Raw genomic sequence first — 12,656 nt, 5'->3', positions numbered from 1 at the left:
CTGCTTTTTCCATGGAACATCAATTTCACTTGAAAGAAACTAACAAACTGTGGTTATGTAGACTTGGGTATCTGGCAGACACTTCCTTTAAAAATGAAAAAGTGAATCTGACCTTTAAAACAGCTGACAGTGTTTGCTGCCAACGATAAAATTCCAACTTTCAAACAAAAATTAGAACTTCAGAAAACCTGACTGCCGTGGTAAGTTTGACAGCCTCCCCTACATAGACAACTCTGTTGATGAGACTGGTTATAATGTCAAGGAACATAATCTCCTTATGTTGGATAATGAAATGCCAGCACTCTGGCAGATCTCTGTAACTCACAGAGGCAATGTTTTCCAGATGACCAAGCCACGGGGTTACAAAACCACGTGCAAGTAAACCTTCTATTCAAGCACAGGATGAATCAATGGATTCCTATATGCAGTACTGGAACACGAGCAGTCCGCTGATGGCCTGAGATTCTCCATCACTCACCGTTAGGAAACCACCACTGTTGGGGCTGCAGGGCTGGCTCAGCAGTGAAGAGCACTTGCAGGTCTTTCAGAGGACCCAAGTTCAAGTGCCAACAGCACCTCAGACAAGCAGCTCACAACCACGTGTAATTCCAGCTCCAGAAGATCGAATGACCTCTCTTGACCTCTGTAGATATCTCCTCTGACAACCACATACCCTCACACAACACACACACACACACACACACACATACACACGTAACTAAAAATAAAATATTTTCTAAAAGTATAACTATCCCCCATACAAGGTTGAAGAAAACTATCTACAGTTATCTGAACAAGCTATTAAGATGCATTTCTCTTTTCCAGTGATACATCTTTGTTTGGCCATTCTGCACACAAAACAATGTATGACAGACTGAAAGCAAACATTCATATAATAATCTAGCTGTCTCCCATTCACACAGATTTGAAAACATGTTCACATTGTCACTGTTACTCATTTTTGTTATAAAATGGAATATTATTTTTAATAAAAATATTTATATCAATACATAATAGCTTACTGCTAACTTAAATGAATCAAAAAATTATTTTATTATACTTTAGAATAAGAAGAGATTCTTAACATTGGGGTTTTCTCCCCCCACCCCACCCGGGAGAAGGGATACTTCAAATTAAGGGCCTTGCTCATGCTAAGCAAGAGTGCTAAAACTGAAGTTTTATTTTTATCCAAGTTTTAGTTTCTAATTCTGTCAAGTATCAACAGATAAAATCCACACAAATAAAAGCTCTTTGAGGACCTTAATCATTCTGAGAAGCAGGAAGGGGTCCTGAGAACTCCTGCTATACATGGAACTACCCACATATAAGAAATTAGAACAAACTACAAAGATCACTTAGAGGTAATCAGCAATACCCAGCAATCTGGCCAACTGGAAGGAACAATCACTGGTTGTCCCGACAGTATTACAAAGCATGTGGGAATTAGGGGCTGTGAATTAAGTGATGCAAGAGGCAGCAGCTGTGGTGGCCAATCTTGGTTGTCAACCTGATTACATCTGGAATTAACTAAACCCACACCGCTGGGTACACCTAGGAGGGGTTTTCCTTGGGCGGATAATTTGAGGCAGAGACCATCCTTCTGGTGGCAGCCCACATAACAGGACATGGAAGAAGGAAGCTTTTGTTTTTTGCTGCTTGCCCTCACTCTGGCTCGAAAATCCATCTATCCTGTTGCTGAGACATCCCTTCACAGGTGTTTAATCTACTTTTTCAAGATTCCAGCATAGACTGAAAACCAGTGGCTCTCTAGGACTTCCCTGGGACTCCAGCACCAGATTATGACTGCTGAGGAATTCAGCTACCTGGCCTTTCTCTATCAGGAGACAACCACTGTTGGACTACTCAGACCACTGCCTGTAAGTGACCTTAATTAAAATATATATATATGTATGTGTACACTATTACACACACACACACACACACAAACACACAAAACTACCTGGTTTTAGTTAATTCCACATATGTATATACATATGTGTGTGTGTATATATGTACACACACACACACACACACACACACACACACACACACACACACAGGCTCATTCTATCAGATCTATTCCTTTAGAGAAAACTAATTAATACAGAAACCAATTGTTACAATAGAATCTTGTTGGGGGCTGGAGAGATGGCTCAGTGGTTAAGAGCACTTGCTGCTCTTCCAGAGGACCTAGGTTCAAATCCTAGCACCCACATGGTGGCTCACCACTGTCTGTAACTCCAGTTCCAGGGATCCCTCATGCCAATGTACATAAAATAAAGTTAAATAAATTATTAACAAGAAGAATCTTGTTAGGATTCTAAAGCAAACTTTGGAAGGTATGATTGGAGAAAACTAAACAGTAACAAGTACTTCATGACATTAAATAGTTTTAATTTTTAAAGGTACACTGAGTTATTATATTTAAAGGAGTCTTTGAATCTTTATATATAAAGATTTTATATGTTTGTATTTACAGGTGCATACACACATATATAAAATATTTTAAAATAATACAATACACACCTGCCTTTGCCTTACTTGAAAACAAACCACAGGTGAGGGTAGAGAATGGGAGAGACAGGGGCGTCAACGTGAATGAACTGGCTGCTGGGGCTACAGGATGGCAGTGCTCGCTAGACTTCATCTTACCACGGAGCCTGGCGTGCTTAAGAAAATGAGCTAATACTTAAAATTCATTTGGAAGTAGATGGAAAATAAGCTCAAACACAACGCTTTAGAATGTACTTTTGTCTCCATAAGATAGCTGGTAAAGGCTTAACTTGTAGATATCTGGGTTCCCAGAGAACACGACAATGTGCCCTTGGAAGTACTGAGCATGAGTACCCAAAGCACCCCTGCCACGAAGTCAGCGATGCTGATAAGACAATGGTAAGCCTCACCTCCCAGCCAGCTTCTAATTTCTAAGGAGTAGAGATAGTATAGATAGTTAAAAGCAAAATGTGAAACTTAACGAAGAATGAGTGAGTGATCACGTTGTGATAATCTAGTACAGCCTCTTTATAAAATCTGAAAGAAATCTCAACTTACAATCAGGTTTGGAACCCTGATCTAGATGAAAATGGTTAAGATAAAGTTTCAAGAAATCCTTGCTAGCCTCTTGAGAGAGACTCAGGGCTAAAATTTATCCTTCCCTCCTACAAAAAGCCAACTTACTGGCTTATAATTATCCAGGGAATCTGAACAATCAATATTCAGGTTCTGGTACATTCATAAAATTAATTTTGAATTAACAGTAAGTGGTTTTTAACGTCCTGGTGGACCAATTATCACCTGGTTTCAGAGAGCTAATTATCCTGGTGCTGCCTTAGGAGTCTATGTTTAATTTCTCCAAAACACCCAGAAAAAATCCAAGACAACTACCAATTTTGGGGGGAGGACATAGCACAGTGGGCACTAATGGCTTCACCCCACACTCCAGACAGTACTGTGGGAAGGTCCACACTACCCTGAGCTCGCCCTCTCAGCTCAGACCTTTTCCCTCCTCCTCTAGCTAGAGAATGTTCTTCCAGCTAGATACGGTGCTGCGTGTCTGTAATCCGAGCATGAGGCAAGCTAAAGCAGGAGGATTGTGAGCCGAAGGTCAGCCAGGGCTATACAGCAAGCCAGACCTTGTCGAAAGAAACCAAGAAGGGGCTGGGGAGATAGCTCAGTGGTTAAGAGTGCTGATTGCTCTTCCACAGGACCCAGGTTCAAGTCCCAGAATGCACATGGTGGCTCACAGCAGTGAGCAACTACAGTTCCAGAGGATTTCACACCCTCTTCTGACCTCTTCAGGCACACATGTGGTGCTTAAGACATACACGAAGTTAAAACATCCATACATATAAAGTTAGAGTAAATCTTTAATATTTTTTTTTAAAGGAAAAACTCTTCAAGTGAGACCTCTTGGCACCTTCCCTAGGGTTCTTGCTGAGGTTCCTGCTCTCTTCTGAGCTACCCATCCACCACATTTCCTGAGTTTCTAAGAGAGGCTTGCCAAGTAGTCCAGGCTAGCCTCAAACTGGAACTCCACCTGCTGCCGCAGCTTCCCATTGTTCTGTATGTGGTGCTGGGGACCGAAGCCAGCCAGAGCTCCGTGCAAGCCAGACAGGCTGAGGCTACACTAAGTGCTCTAACACTAAGCCCCACCCCCAGCCCCAGAGCATGTTTCATACACACTTTATGAAAGCCTAGAGAGAAGCCATGCAGTGAGGATGGTTAAGTTGAGCAACTACATAACCGTTTAAAACTCAATCAAGCCAAGTCTCTTCCACAAACTAACTTGGTTTTATGGATCAGTATTTTTTCCATTTCATTAAATTCTGCTCTTATATTTACCCTACCTAATGCTCTAGCTACCGTCTTTCTTGCATCCTAAATTACACATCTTCCCGAGCACCACTTTCTGTTGTTGTGTTCAGCATGTTCCCATCAGGCAAGGGGTGCCCTGTTCTCCCTTGAAAAAGGGCAGACCCACCAACCGGGCTCCAAACTGAATCTAGGCCCAGCTCAACCTGAACTAGAGAGGATTTCTGGTGTTTAGAGAAAAGTAAGCATTCCTCAGGAACTTATGAAATCAGCTCCCATCTGCCAAAAGGAGTCATTTCCTTACATCTGGCAGAGGAACATATGGTCTCAGGCTTCCTCTGTCCCTACTCACAAGTACTTGGTATACATTTTAAAGTCCACACTAGCCTCCCCAGGCTTCCCTCCTCCAGGATACCCATTTATTCTTCATTTTTAAGATTTATTTATTTATTCTTTATACAGGCAAGTCAAGGCTTTCCCCTGCTCTACTCTCACCCTTCTCTCTTACTCTCCATCTCTGCCTATTCTCCCTTCTCTCACAGACAGCCCTGACCACGTCCAGTCTGCTTTCTCTCTCTGCTCTGGACTCTCCCAGATGCCTCTGGATATTTTTTCTCTTATTTGTAATAAAGATCCTAACCATACCATGAAGTGGTCATATCGGTAGTTTCTTTCTTTCTTTCTTTCTTTCTTTCTTTCTTTCTTTCTTTCTTTCTTTCTTTCTTTCTTTCTTTCTTTTTTAAAGATTTATTTATTTATTATGTATACAGTGTTCTGTCTGCATATACACTTGCAGATCAGAAGAGGGCACCAGATCTCATTACAGACAGTTGTGAGCCACCATGTGGTTGCTGGGAATTGAACTCACGACCTCTGGAAGAACAGCCAGTGCTCTTAACCTCTGAGCCATCTCCAGCCCCAATATCGGTAGTTTCTTTACTGCGCCCCCTCACATACAGTTCCAAACCACAGCAATCTGAACTTTCTATAGTTTTTAGAGTTCAGTTCTGAACAGTTTATAGCTCTGTACTGATTTTATCTTTAAAGCCATGATTACTTAGGGATATATTTTTACATTTTTAAGTATGATAATGTGGCTTTGGCCCCTTTCTTATATTAATTGCTAAATGATTGAATTATAGAAAAAAATGGTATGATTTCTATGCTGAATGAGATTTCTCTTTTAGCACATTAAAAGATGGGCAAGTTTTGTGAACATTGTCTGTTCTTAAAGTTTAATATTTGAAAAGTTTTCCTGTGCTATAAATGTTGTGAGCTGTGTCAGTCTGGGTGCTGGAGCCTGAACCCAGAGTCTCTCTGAGTACCTTCAGTGTGTACTCTGCCCCTGAGTGACAGCACCACCCATCCAGAGTGTGTGCGCATGCACTCATGTACCCATGTGTACTTCATTCTTGCTCTTCAGGCACTGTGGTGTGGTTTTGTTGTTGTTGTTTGTTTTTGAGACAGGGTCATTCGTTCATTCATTGACCTGGAGCAGACAATGTAAGCTAGGCTGGCTGGTCAGTGAGCCCAGGGATCTGTCTGTCTCCACCTCCCCAATGCTGGGTTACAAGCATACATCACAACCCCCAGATATTTTTTTAATGTGGTTCTAAGGAGTAGGTTCATGTCCTCAAGCACTTGGCTGACTGAGCTCTATCTCTAGCTCCCGAAGTGTCCATTTTTGAGAGAATAATATTTATGTCATTACATGCTTGCAGTTTTCACATTGTTCTTTGTATTCCTACTGTATGTTGTAATTGGATAGTGAGATTTATCCATCCACCATCAACAGATAAATGCTTCACATAGTTTCATGACTCTGATCTCCTACAGTTCATTTGTACCCTATCGCAATACCAAATAGCTTTCTTCATAGAACGCTCTTTTGTCTTGAATTCTGTTTCATTTCATTACTGGTGTTTGTTTTCGAGGTGTAGTCTTGCTATGTTGGCCAAGCTGGACCCCTCACCTTAGCCTCCCAAGTAGCAAGGCCTACAGATGCACACTGCACATCTAATTTCTACCTTACTTTGAGTGTTTACATGGGCATCCTTTTATATTTCTCTATTTTAAGCTTTTTGGTAACACTGTATCTTAGTTTTATCTTTTATATACACTTAGAGACAATGGGAACTTTTAATGTAGTCACATTTTTTATGATTACTAATGTGTCTGTCACTCAGCTCCGGCTACTATGACTTCTTTCCTTCCTTATACACTCCAGCTACATCTGTGTACTGCTCGGTCTGGGTAGAGCTTCCTTTCCTTCCAATGGCTTGTTCTTCTTCTTCATGTGTCTTAACTGAATGTTCTGTCTACATAAAGTCTCTTCCACGTTTTCCCGTTACCATACTTTACAAAATGTGCCACTGTGGTACCTTAACTGATTTTATTTACTGAATTTACTAAGTCTATTTTTGTTTCTCTCATTATTAACTCCATAAAAACACAGGCTTTGTTCTGTGCATCCACTGTGGACATGCAAGTCATCTTAAACTGAAATATTACAGGGTGGTTTTGATTTTTTTTGAAGAATCATGAACCAAATTGGATTTAAATTTAAAGCTTTTCGTGGCATTAGGAATAGCAAAATGAGAATGTGAGTCCTCATAAAAGGAATATTCTTTTTTAAAAAATGTGATCTGTTTATAGAATATCAGTTTATAAAGTATCAGTTTTAAAGAACACTGCATTTCTGAGCACTGTTTTTTACTTCAATCACCAACCACAAATCTTAAACACTACAGGGAATCACTGAAGGTCCCCCCACCCCCACCCCGCACTTGGTAAATAAGGCAATTCAATTTTAGAAATGGGATAAGTATTCAATTTCAGATGAAAATATGAAGTTTTTTCTAAGTATCAAATTCTGCCACTTCTGATTAACTTATTTCCTATTTTAGGCAAAAAGTTCATTTCAAAAAAGCAATTGCCTTCTCAGGAGGAAAGAGGGTATCATTTTCATAATTAAATACTGCTTGTCTAGACTCAGAAAGCCTCTCTCTGAAGCTGCTGAGGTAAACATGTTAGTTAGCCTCACAGATACCCATCTCCTAAACATGCTAAGATTGCCCAGGCATTCTTCCCTCAATGCAGTATGTCTTTACAATGTAGAGATTTACAGAAATATATTCTCCATGTTCCATGTACTTCTTTGAAGTATAGCAGACTCAAAGGAGAGAAAGAAATTTTAAAAATCAAACACTATTAACAAAATATGAGCACATTCTATTTCTGAATTATGGTAACCACTAAGAAAAAAGAAACTCGTATAACGGTACACTACACTCCAGGAATCTTTTAGGTCAGACCTTCATGGTTAGTGTCACCGTCAGGGCAGGCTGAAGCACCACCTGGTGCTGTCCTCAGAGATTCCAATTCAGTATCTGGTGAGAGTGACAGCTGCTTATGGGGAGCACCTTGAGTGCCATCTTTTAGACTACCATTCCAAATCCTGGTTTTCAGATGTGGCAATGGCTATAACACCAAGGCATCAGAGGCAGTTTTCACTTATCTTTAGTTTCATTTATATACATCCTAATTCCATCTTCTCTCATCACTCAAATATAAAATGCTCTTAAAAGAGAATTAAAAAAAAAAAAAAGAATTCTCAGAGGACTGGAGAAATAGCTTAGCAGTTAAGAGTATATACTGCTCTTGCAGACAACCCGAGTTCATTTCCCAGCACCCACATCAGGTGGCTCACACTGCCTGTAATTCCAACTCCAGGGCATCTGGTGCCCTGTTCTGGCCTCTGTAGACACTGTACTATGTGTATGTGTCCTTGTGCACATACTCTCACACGGATCCACACATCAACAAATAATCAGAACTAAAAATAAACTCGTTTTAAAAGATGGATTTTCAGGCTGGCAAGATGAAAAGTCCAGTGGGTGGAGGCACTTGCCACCAAGCCTATGCACTTTAACAGCACACCCAGGACCTACATGGTGGATGGAGAGAACTCACACCCATAAACTGGGGTCCAACCTTCTCTAGCCACCACCTTTCTCCAATAAAGTACTCTCTGAGAACCAATGGACCTCTCTGCAGAAATAGCCTGCCTGTCAAACCAAGCTCTTTGCTAATGACTCAGCTTGATAAACCAGGGCAAAGATAAAGGAACTCTCCATACTCTAGACCTACTGACCTAAGAATGGTGACAGCATCAGGTGACTGAAATCTCAAGATTATTATTTCTACAGCATCTAGAAAACGAAAAACCATATACGAGAACAAATTTAGGGGCTCTTACTTTATGGCAACAATGATGTGAACTTCTGGCTGAAATTCAAGCAGGCTTGCTTAAACTAAGAAAATCAGTCTTTACAAATACATTGAAGACAACTCCACAGGCAATGTGAGGAGCAAGGGGCAGTTCAAAGCTTGTGGTTCTACTCCGCCTCACTATAGCAGGTAAAGCACTGCAAGAAGCATCTAACATCAGTTCAGAAGAAGACAGACGCCAAAGACCTGGAAGAAGAATGGCAGCCGGAACGCCCCTCTTTGTGGCCTCCTTTGGACAGGAGATTAAAAACACCGTTCACAGAGGGACCAGAATACAAGTTTCAAAATATAAAGTGGATCAGGATGCCTCTAGCCACGGTTCTCAAGAGGAAAAGCTAAAGTCCTAATCTCACGCAGAAAATGCAGTACCAGCTGGCTCTCTGCCCTCTTTATCCCACGACCATGTAGTGCTCTCTGATGTCACTGCATGTGCACACCATTTCTCCACTGCTCTGCAAATGCACCCAACAAGTCCCTGCTTCAGGGACCTGAGTCGGCCATTCTCACCGCCTGAAAAGTGGTCTCTCTGGATATGTGCATAGTTCATATCCTCATTCTCCTACTTATACTCTATTTTTCCCCTCAGTACTCTTTTTAAAAGGCACACAAACACACACACACACCCTTCTCTCCCCAACTGCCCCTTTTCTTTGCATTTTCTCTAACACCGCCATCTGACACACAAATGTTTCATTATGTTCCTTCTAGAATGAAATCTCCATGAGGTGGCTTTCACCTGCCTGTTTACTTCTACAGGCCTCTATCATAGTGTCAAGAACATGACGATACTCAAACACCACCATCTTGGTAAATGAGCACACAGACTACCAAACAAAACAAAACAAACAAACAAAACAAATAAAGCTGGGCTCGGGCACAGGACCAGTGTCTAAGTTAAATAAACCCAGGTAAGTCATTCAGGCCTTCAGAAGACCTCTACCCTGAGTTATAGAAACCACAGCATCCTATGACAGCACAGATTAAGTCATGGAGGGATGGCATCACTTCTGTGTCCGTCAGCAGTCAGTGGAAAGAAGGACCAGACAGGTCTCTCAGAGCTCAAGTCCACCACCCAAGCTAAACTATAAGGACCAACAGAATTCTGACACAGCTGAATAGCACACTTTAGAACTTGAGAATGTAAAGATAAGAGTCCCAACAGAAATAAGCATTTTCTGTAAATAGTCACAAAATATGGGCTCCTTAGCTTACTTTTTGCCCAAAATGTTTTACTGTCTCTACTCATTAAATCCTGCAAACATTAATAAATGTCTACAGTTGGAGGAAGATGTTCTATAACAAATGGAAGGTAATATACCCAGTTTTACATAACAAACTCTGAAAAGATTTAGAACAATCCTCAGGCTAAAATTAAAAGAATGATTAATAAAATAAAAAAAAGACACTACAAAATATTGCCAAGTGCCCTCCAATGCAACTCCTACGTAAAATATCACAATTCCAAATATACTATTATAGTTGCTTCTTCATTTGGTTATGAAATATTTCTTTTATCACTAATCATTTCAACCTGGACAAAACAAAAAATATTAAGTGAATAAAGAAATTTTAAAGAAAAAAAAAAGTCATCAGTCAGGGATCCCAGAACTTTTCAAATGTCAGTAAAATGATTGTCTCAAACTAGTGAGGCCCTTGGCCCTGGAGCTGCTGCCAAGGGCAGTTACAGGAGGCTGGAACTTGGTAAGAAATGCACAGGTCTCAGGTACCGTCAGCGAGATGACTGACTGGGTGTGTGCCACTCCCAATCCCTTCCCCACAGACATGACAGTTTTAGTTCCAGCACTACTCACGAACTCATAGTCTCCGTCCTGGGGTATCTTCCAGTCTGAAGAATTTTTCAGAGAGCCGGATACACTCTTGCCAAAGCTGTTGATCTGGTTTTCTTTTTCTTTTTGTTCAAAGTATTCAAGGAAAGATGGTTTTGCAGGCTGCATGGTCTCATCTCTTCCTGAAAACCAAGAAAAACAGAAGGTTAAAAGGAACACAGAAATGCTGTTGTAGTCAGGATGCCTACATGGGACACAGTCTCCAGGTCAGTTCTTTCCATTTACAGAAGCTAAAGAAAAACACACAAATCCTCACTCGGAATACTGCTTATGGAAATAAACAGATTCTGAGGTCCCCTGAAATATATGGAAATGTTTTCCCAGGGTCCTTATTTCTAAACAGCAAGATTTGAGTTTGTCAATGATTCTGAGAAAGCCTCAATAATAACTATATTGTTGTTGTTCTCTTTATTATTGGTTTACTATAGCAAATAATTCTAAAAATATTTGGGAAGCAAACAAAAATACTTGTATCCATCATATTCATTATTCTCTATAAGCATTATAGCAGACAGAGCATGACAGACGGAAGGTGACTGCTCCTTAATAAGCTCACATTCTAGTTGAAAGAAGACAAATATGCTTGAAAAATAAAATACAAGTTAAGGACAATCCTTCCATTTGTGAAATATTGCATAAGATTCTTCTGGTGCTGGAGATCAAAAACAAAGCCTTGTACATACCAGCAAGTGTTTTCTCACTGAACTATACCCCCAACTTTATTTAACTTTCTTTTTCTTTTCTCTTCTGTTTGTTTATTTATTTGAGGCAGGATCTCACTTTGTAGTCATTTATTTGTTTGTTTGTTTGTTTATTTGAGGCAGGGTCTCACGTTATAGCCCTGGTTGGCCTAGAATTCACTATATAGATTAGGCTGGTCACAAACTCAGAGATTCTCCAGCCTTTGCCTTTCAAGAGCTGAAATTAAAGGCACAGAACATCATGCCTGGCCCACAAATAACTTTTAAAATATTATTTATGAATGATTTATATGGGGTATAATATCAAATGTATAGCACATATTGAACTCTGTAAAATCATATACACAGGAGAAAAAATACTAAAATATTAAATAAACCATCAGACATTTGTCTTCTTTCTCGTCATCAACCATTTCAACCAATCCCATTTGCCCATGGCTGGGGGTTACCCACTGCTCACTCTGTTGCCACTTCCTTCTTATGGGGGAGTCGTACAGGATTTGCTAAGACCCACCAATTACCAAGAAGATGATGATGTACTGTTTCATGTGCTCTATGTAAACACTAGGTGCTTCTTACATTTGCTTTGTTGGTTGTTAAGCTCCATTATTATTGAATACCAAAGTACTACAAGAACTGCAATAAACCATGTAAAAATGCAACACTGGATTTGCAGAGGAGACAGGAAGCTATGTTTTGTGCTCAGTGCCTTCCTCTAGGAACTCTAGGGGAAGGACTGGCTTGAGACAGCTGAACCCTGATCTGCCACCTAATCCTACCAATGAACAAGGAGTATCAGAAAACCTAGACAACCAGCCCGGAGACTGCTGAGCTAACACAGTCAGAACATGGTAACAATACAAAATACCCTAAATTCACTGGGCAGCTGAACAAACTAGGAAATCCACAAAGTCCAAACTATTACATAGCTATCTGGGGAAGGATTACATTGGATATGTATCTCACACCCAAAACAAGAAACTTCCAAATGGATAAACAATTAATGCAAAAACAGAAACTATAAACTCGAGAGGAAAGTGTAAGAATGCATTTAAAGCCTAACTGTGGGAAAGGCTTTCCAACTGTAACAAAAAAATATTTATATATAAAATAGGCTACTTCATGTATGTGAAAAATACAGCAAAAAATTTAAAATTATTAAATGGTGTAAGACACATACATTTATATGACAAATTATGGGAAGAAAATGTTTGCAATAAATACCATAAAAAGTTTTAAAGAACTTATTTTTTAAAGAATTGAAGCCAGCGCAACCTACTCTGGTGATAGGATGGCCAAACACCCTAACTGTCGTGCTAGAAATCTCAACCAATGACTGATGGAAGCAGATGCAGAGATCCATGGCCAGGCCCCAGGTGGAGCTCCGGGAATCCAATCGGTGAGAAAGAGGAGGGACTGTATGAGTGAGAATTGTTGAGACCAAGATTGGAAAAAGCACAGGGACAAATAGCCAAATGAATGGAAACACATGAACTATGAACCAATA

At 40.2% G+C, this 12,656-nt stretch overlaps 1 protein-coding gene across 2 annotated transcripts in view; it reads right to left on the bottom strand.

Annotated features, from left to right (window-relative positions):
• Stk4 (serine/threonine kinase 4) overlaps positions 1 to 12,656 on the bottom strand; it is a 99,685-nt gene that overhangs the window by 32,966 nt on the left and 54,063 nt on the right. For both annotated transcript variants that reach the window (XM_028868445.2, XM_037205530.1), the window contains one exon: positions 10,413 to 10,570. In XM_028868445.2, the coding sequence (XP_028724278.1) occupies positions 10,413 to 10,570 (158 nt within the window). The remainder of the gene's footprint in view (positions 1 to 10,412; positions 10,571 to 12,656) is intronic.

This window comes from Peromyscus leucopus, chromosome 4, assembly GCF_004664715.2.
Source record: "Peromyscus leucopus breed LL Stock chromosome 4, UCI_PerLeu_2.1, whole genome shotgun sequence".
NCBI classification, from domain to species: Eukaryota; Metazoa; Chordata; class Mammalia; order Rodentia; family Cricetidae; genus Peromyscus; species Peromyscus leucopus.
Note: the sequence above shows the minus strand (reverse complement) of the source record. Positions and strands in the feature narration are given on the sequence as shown.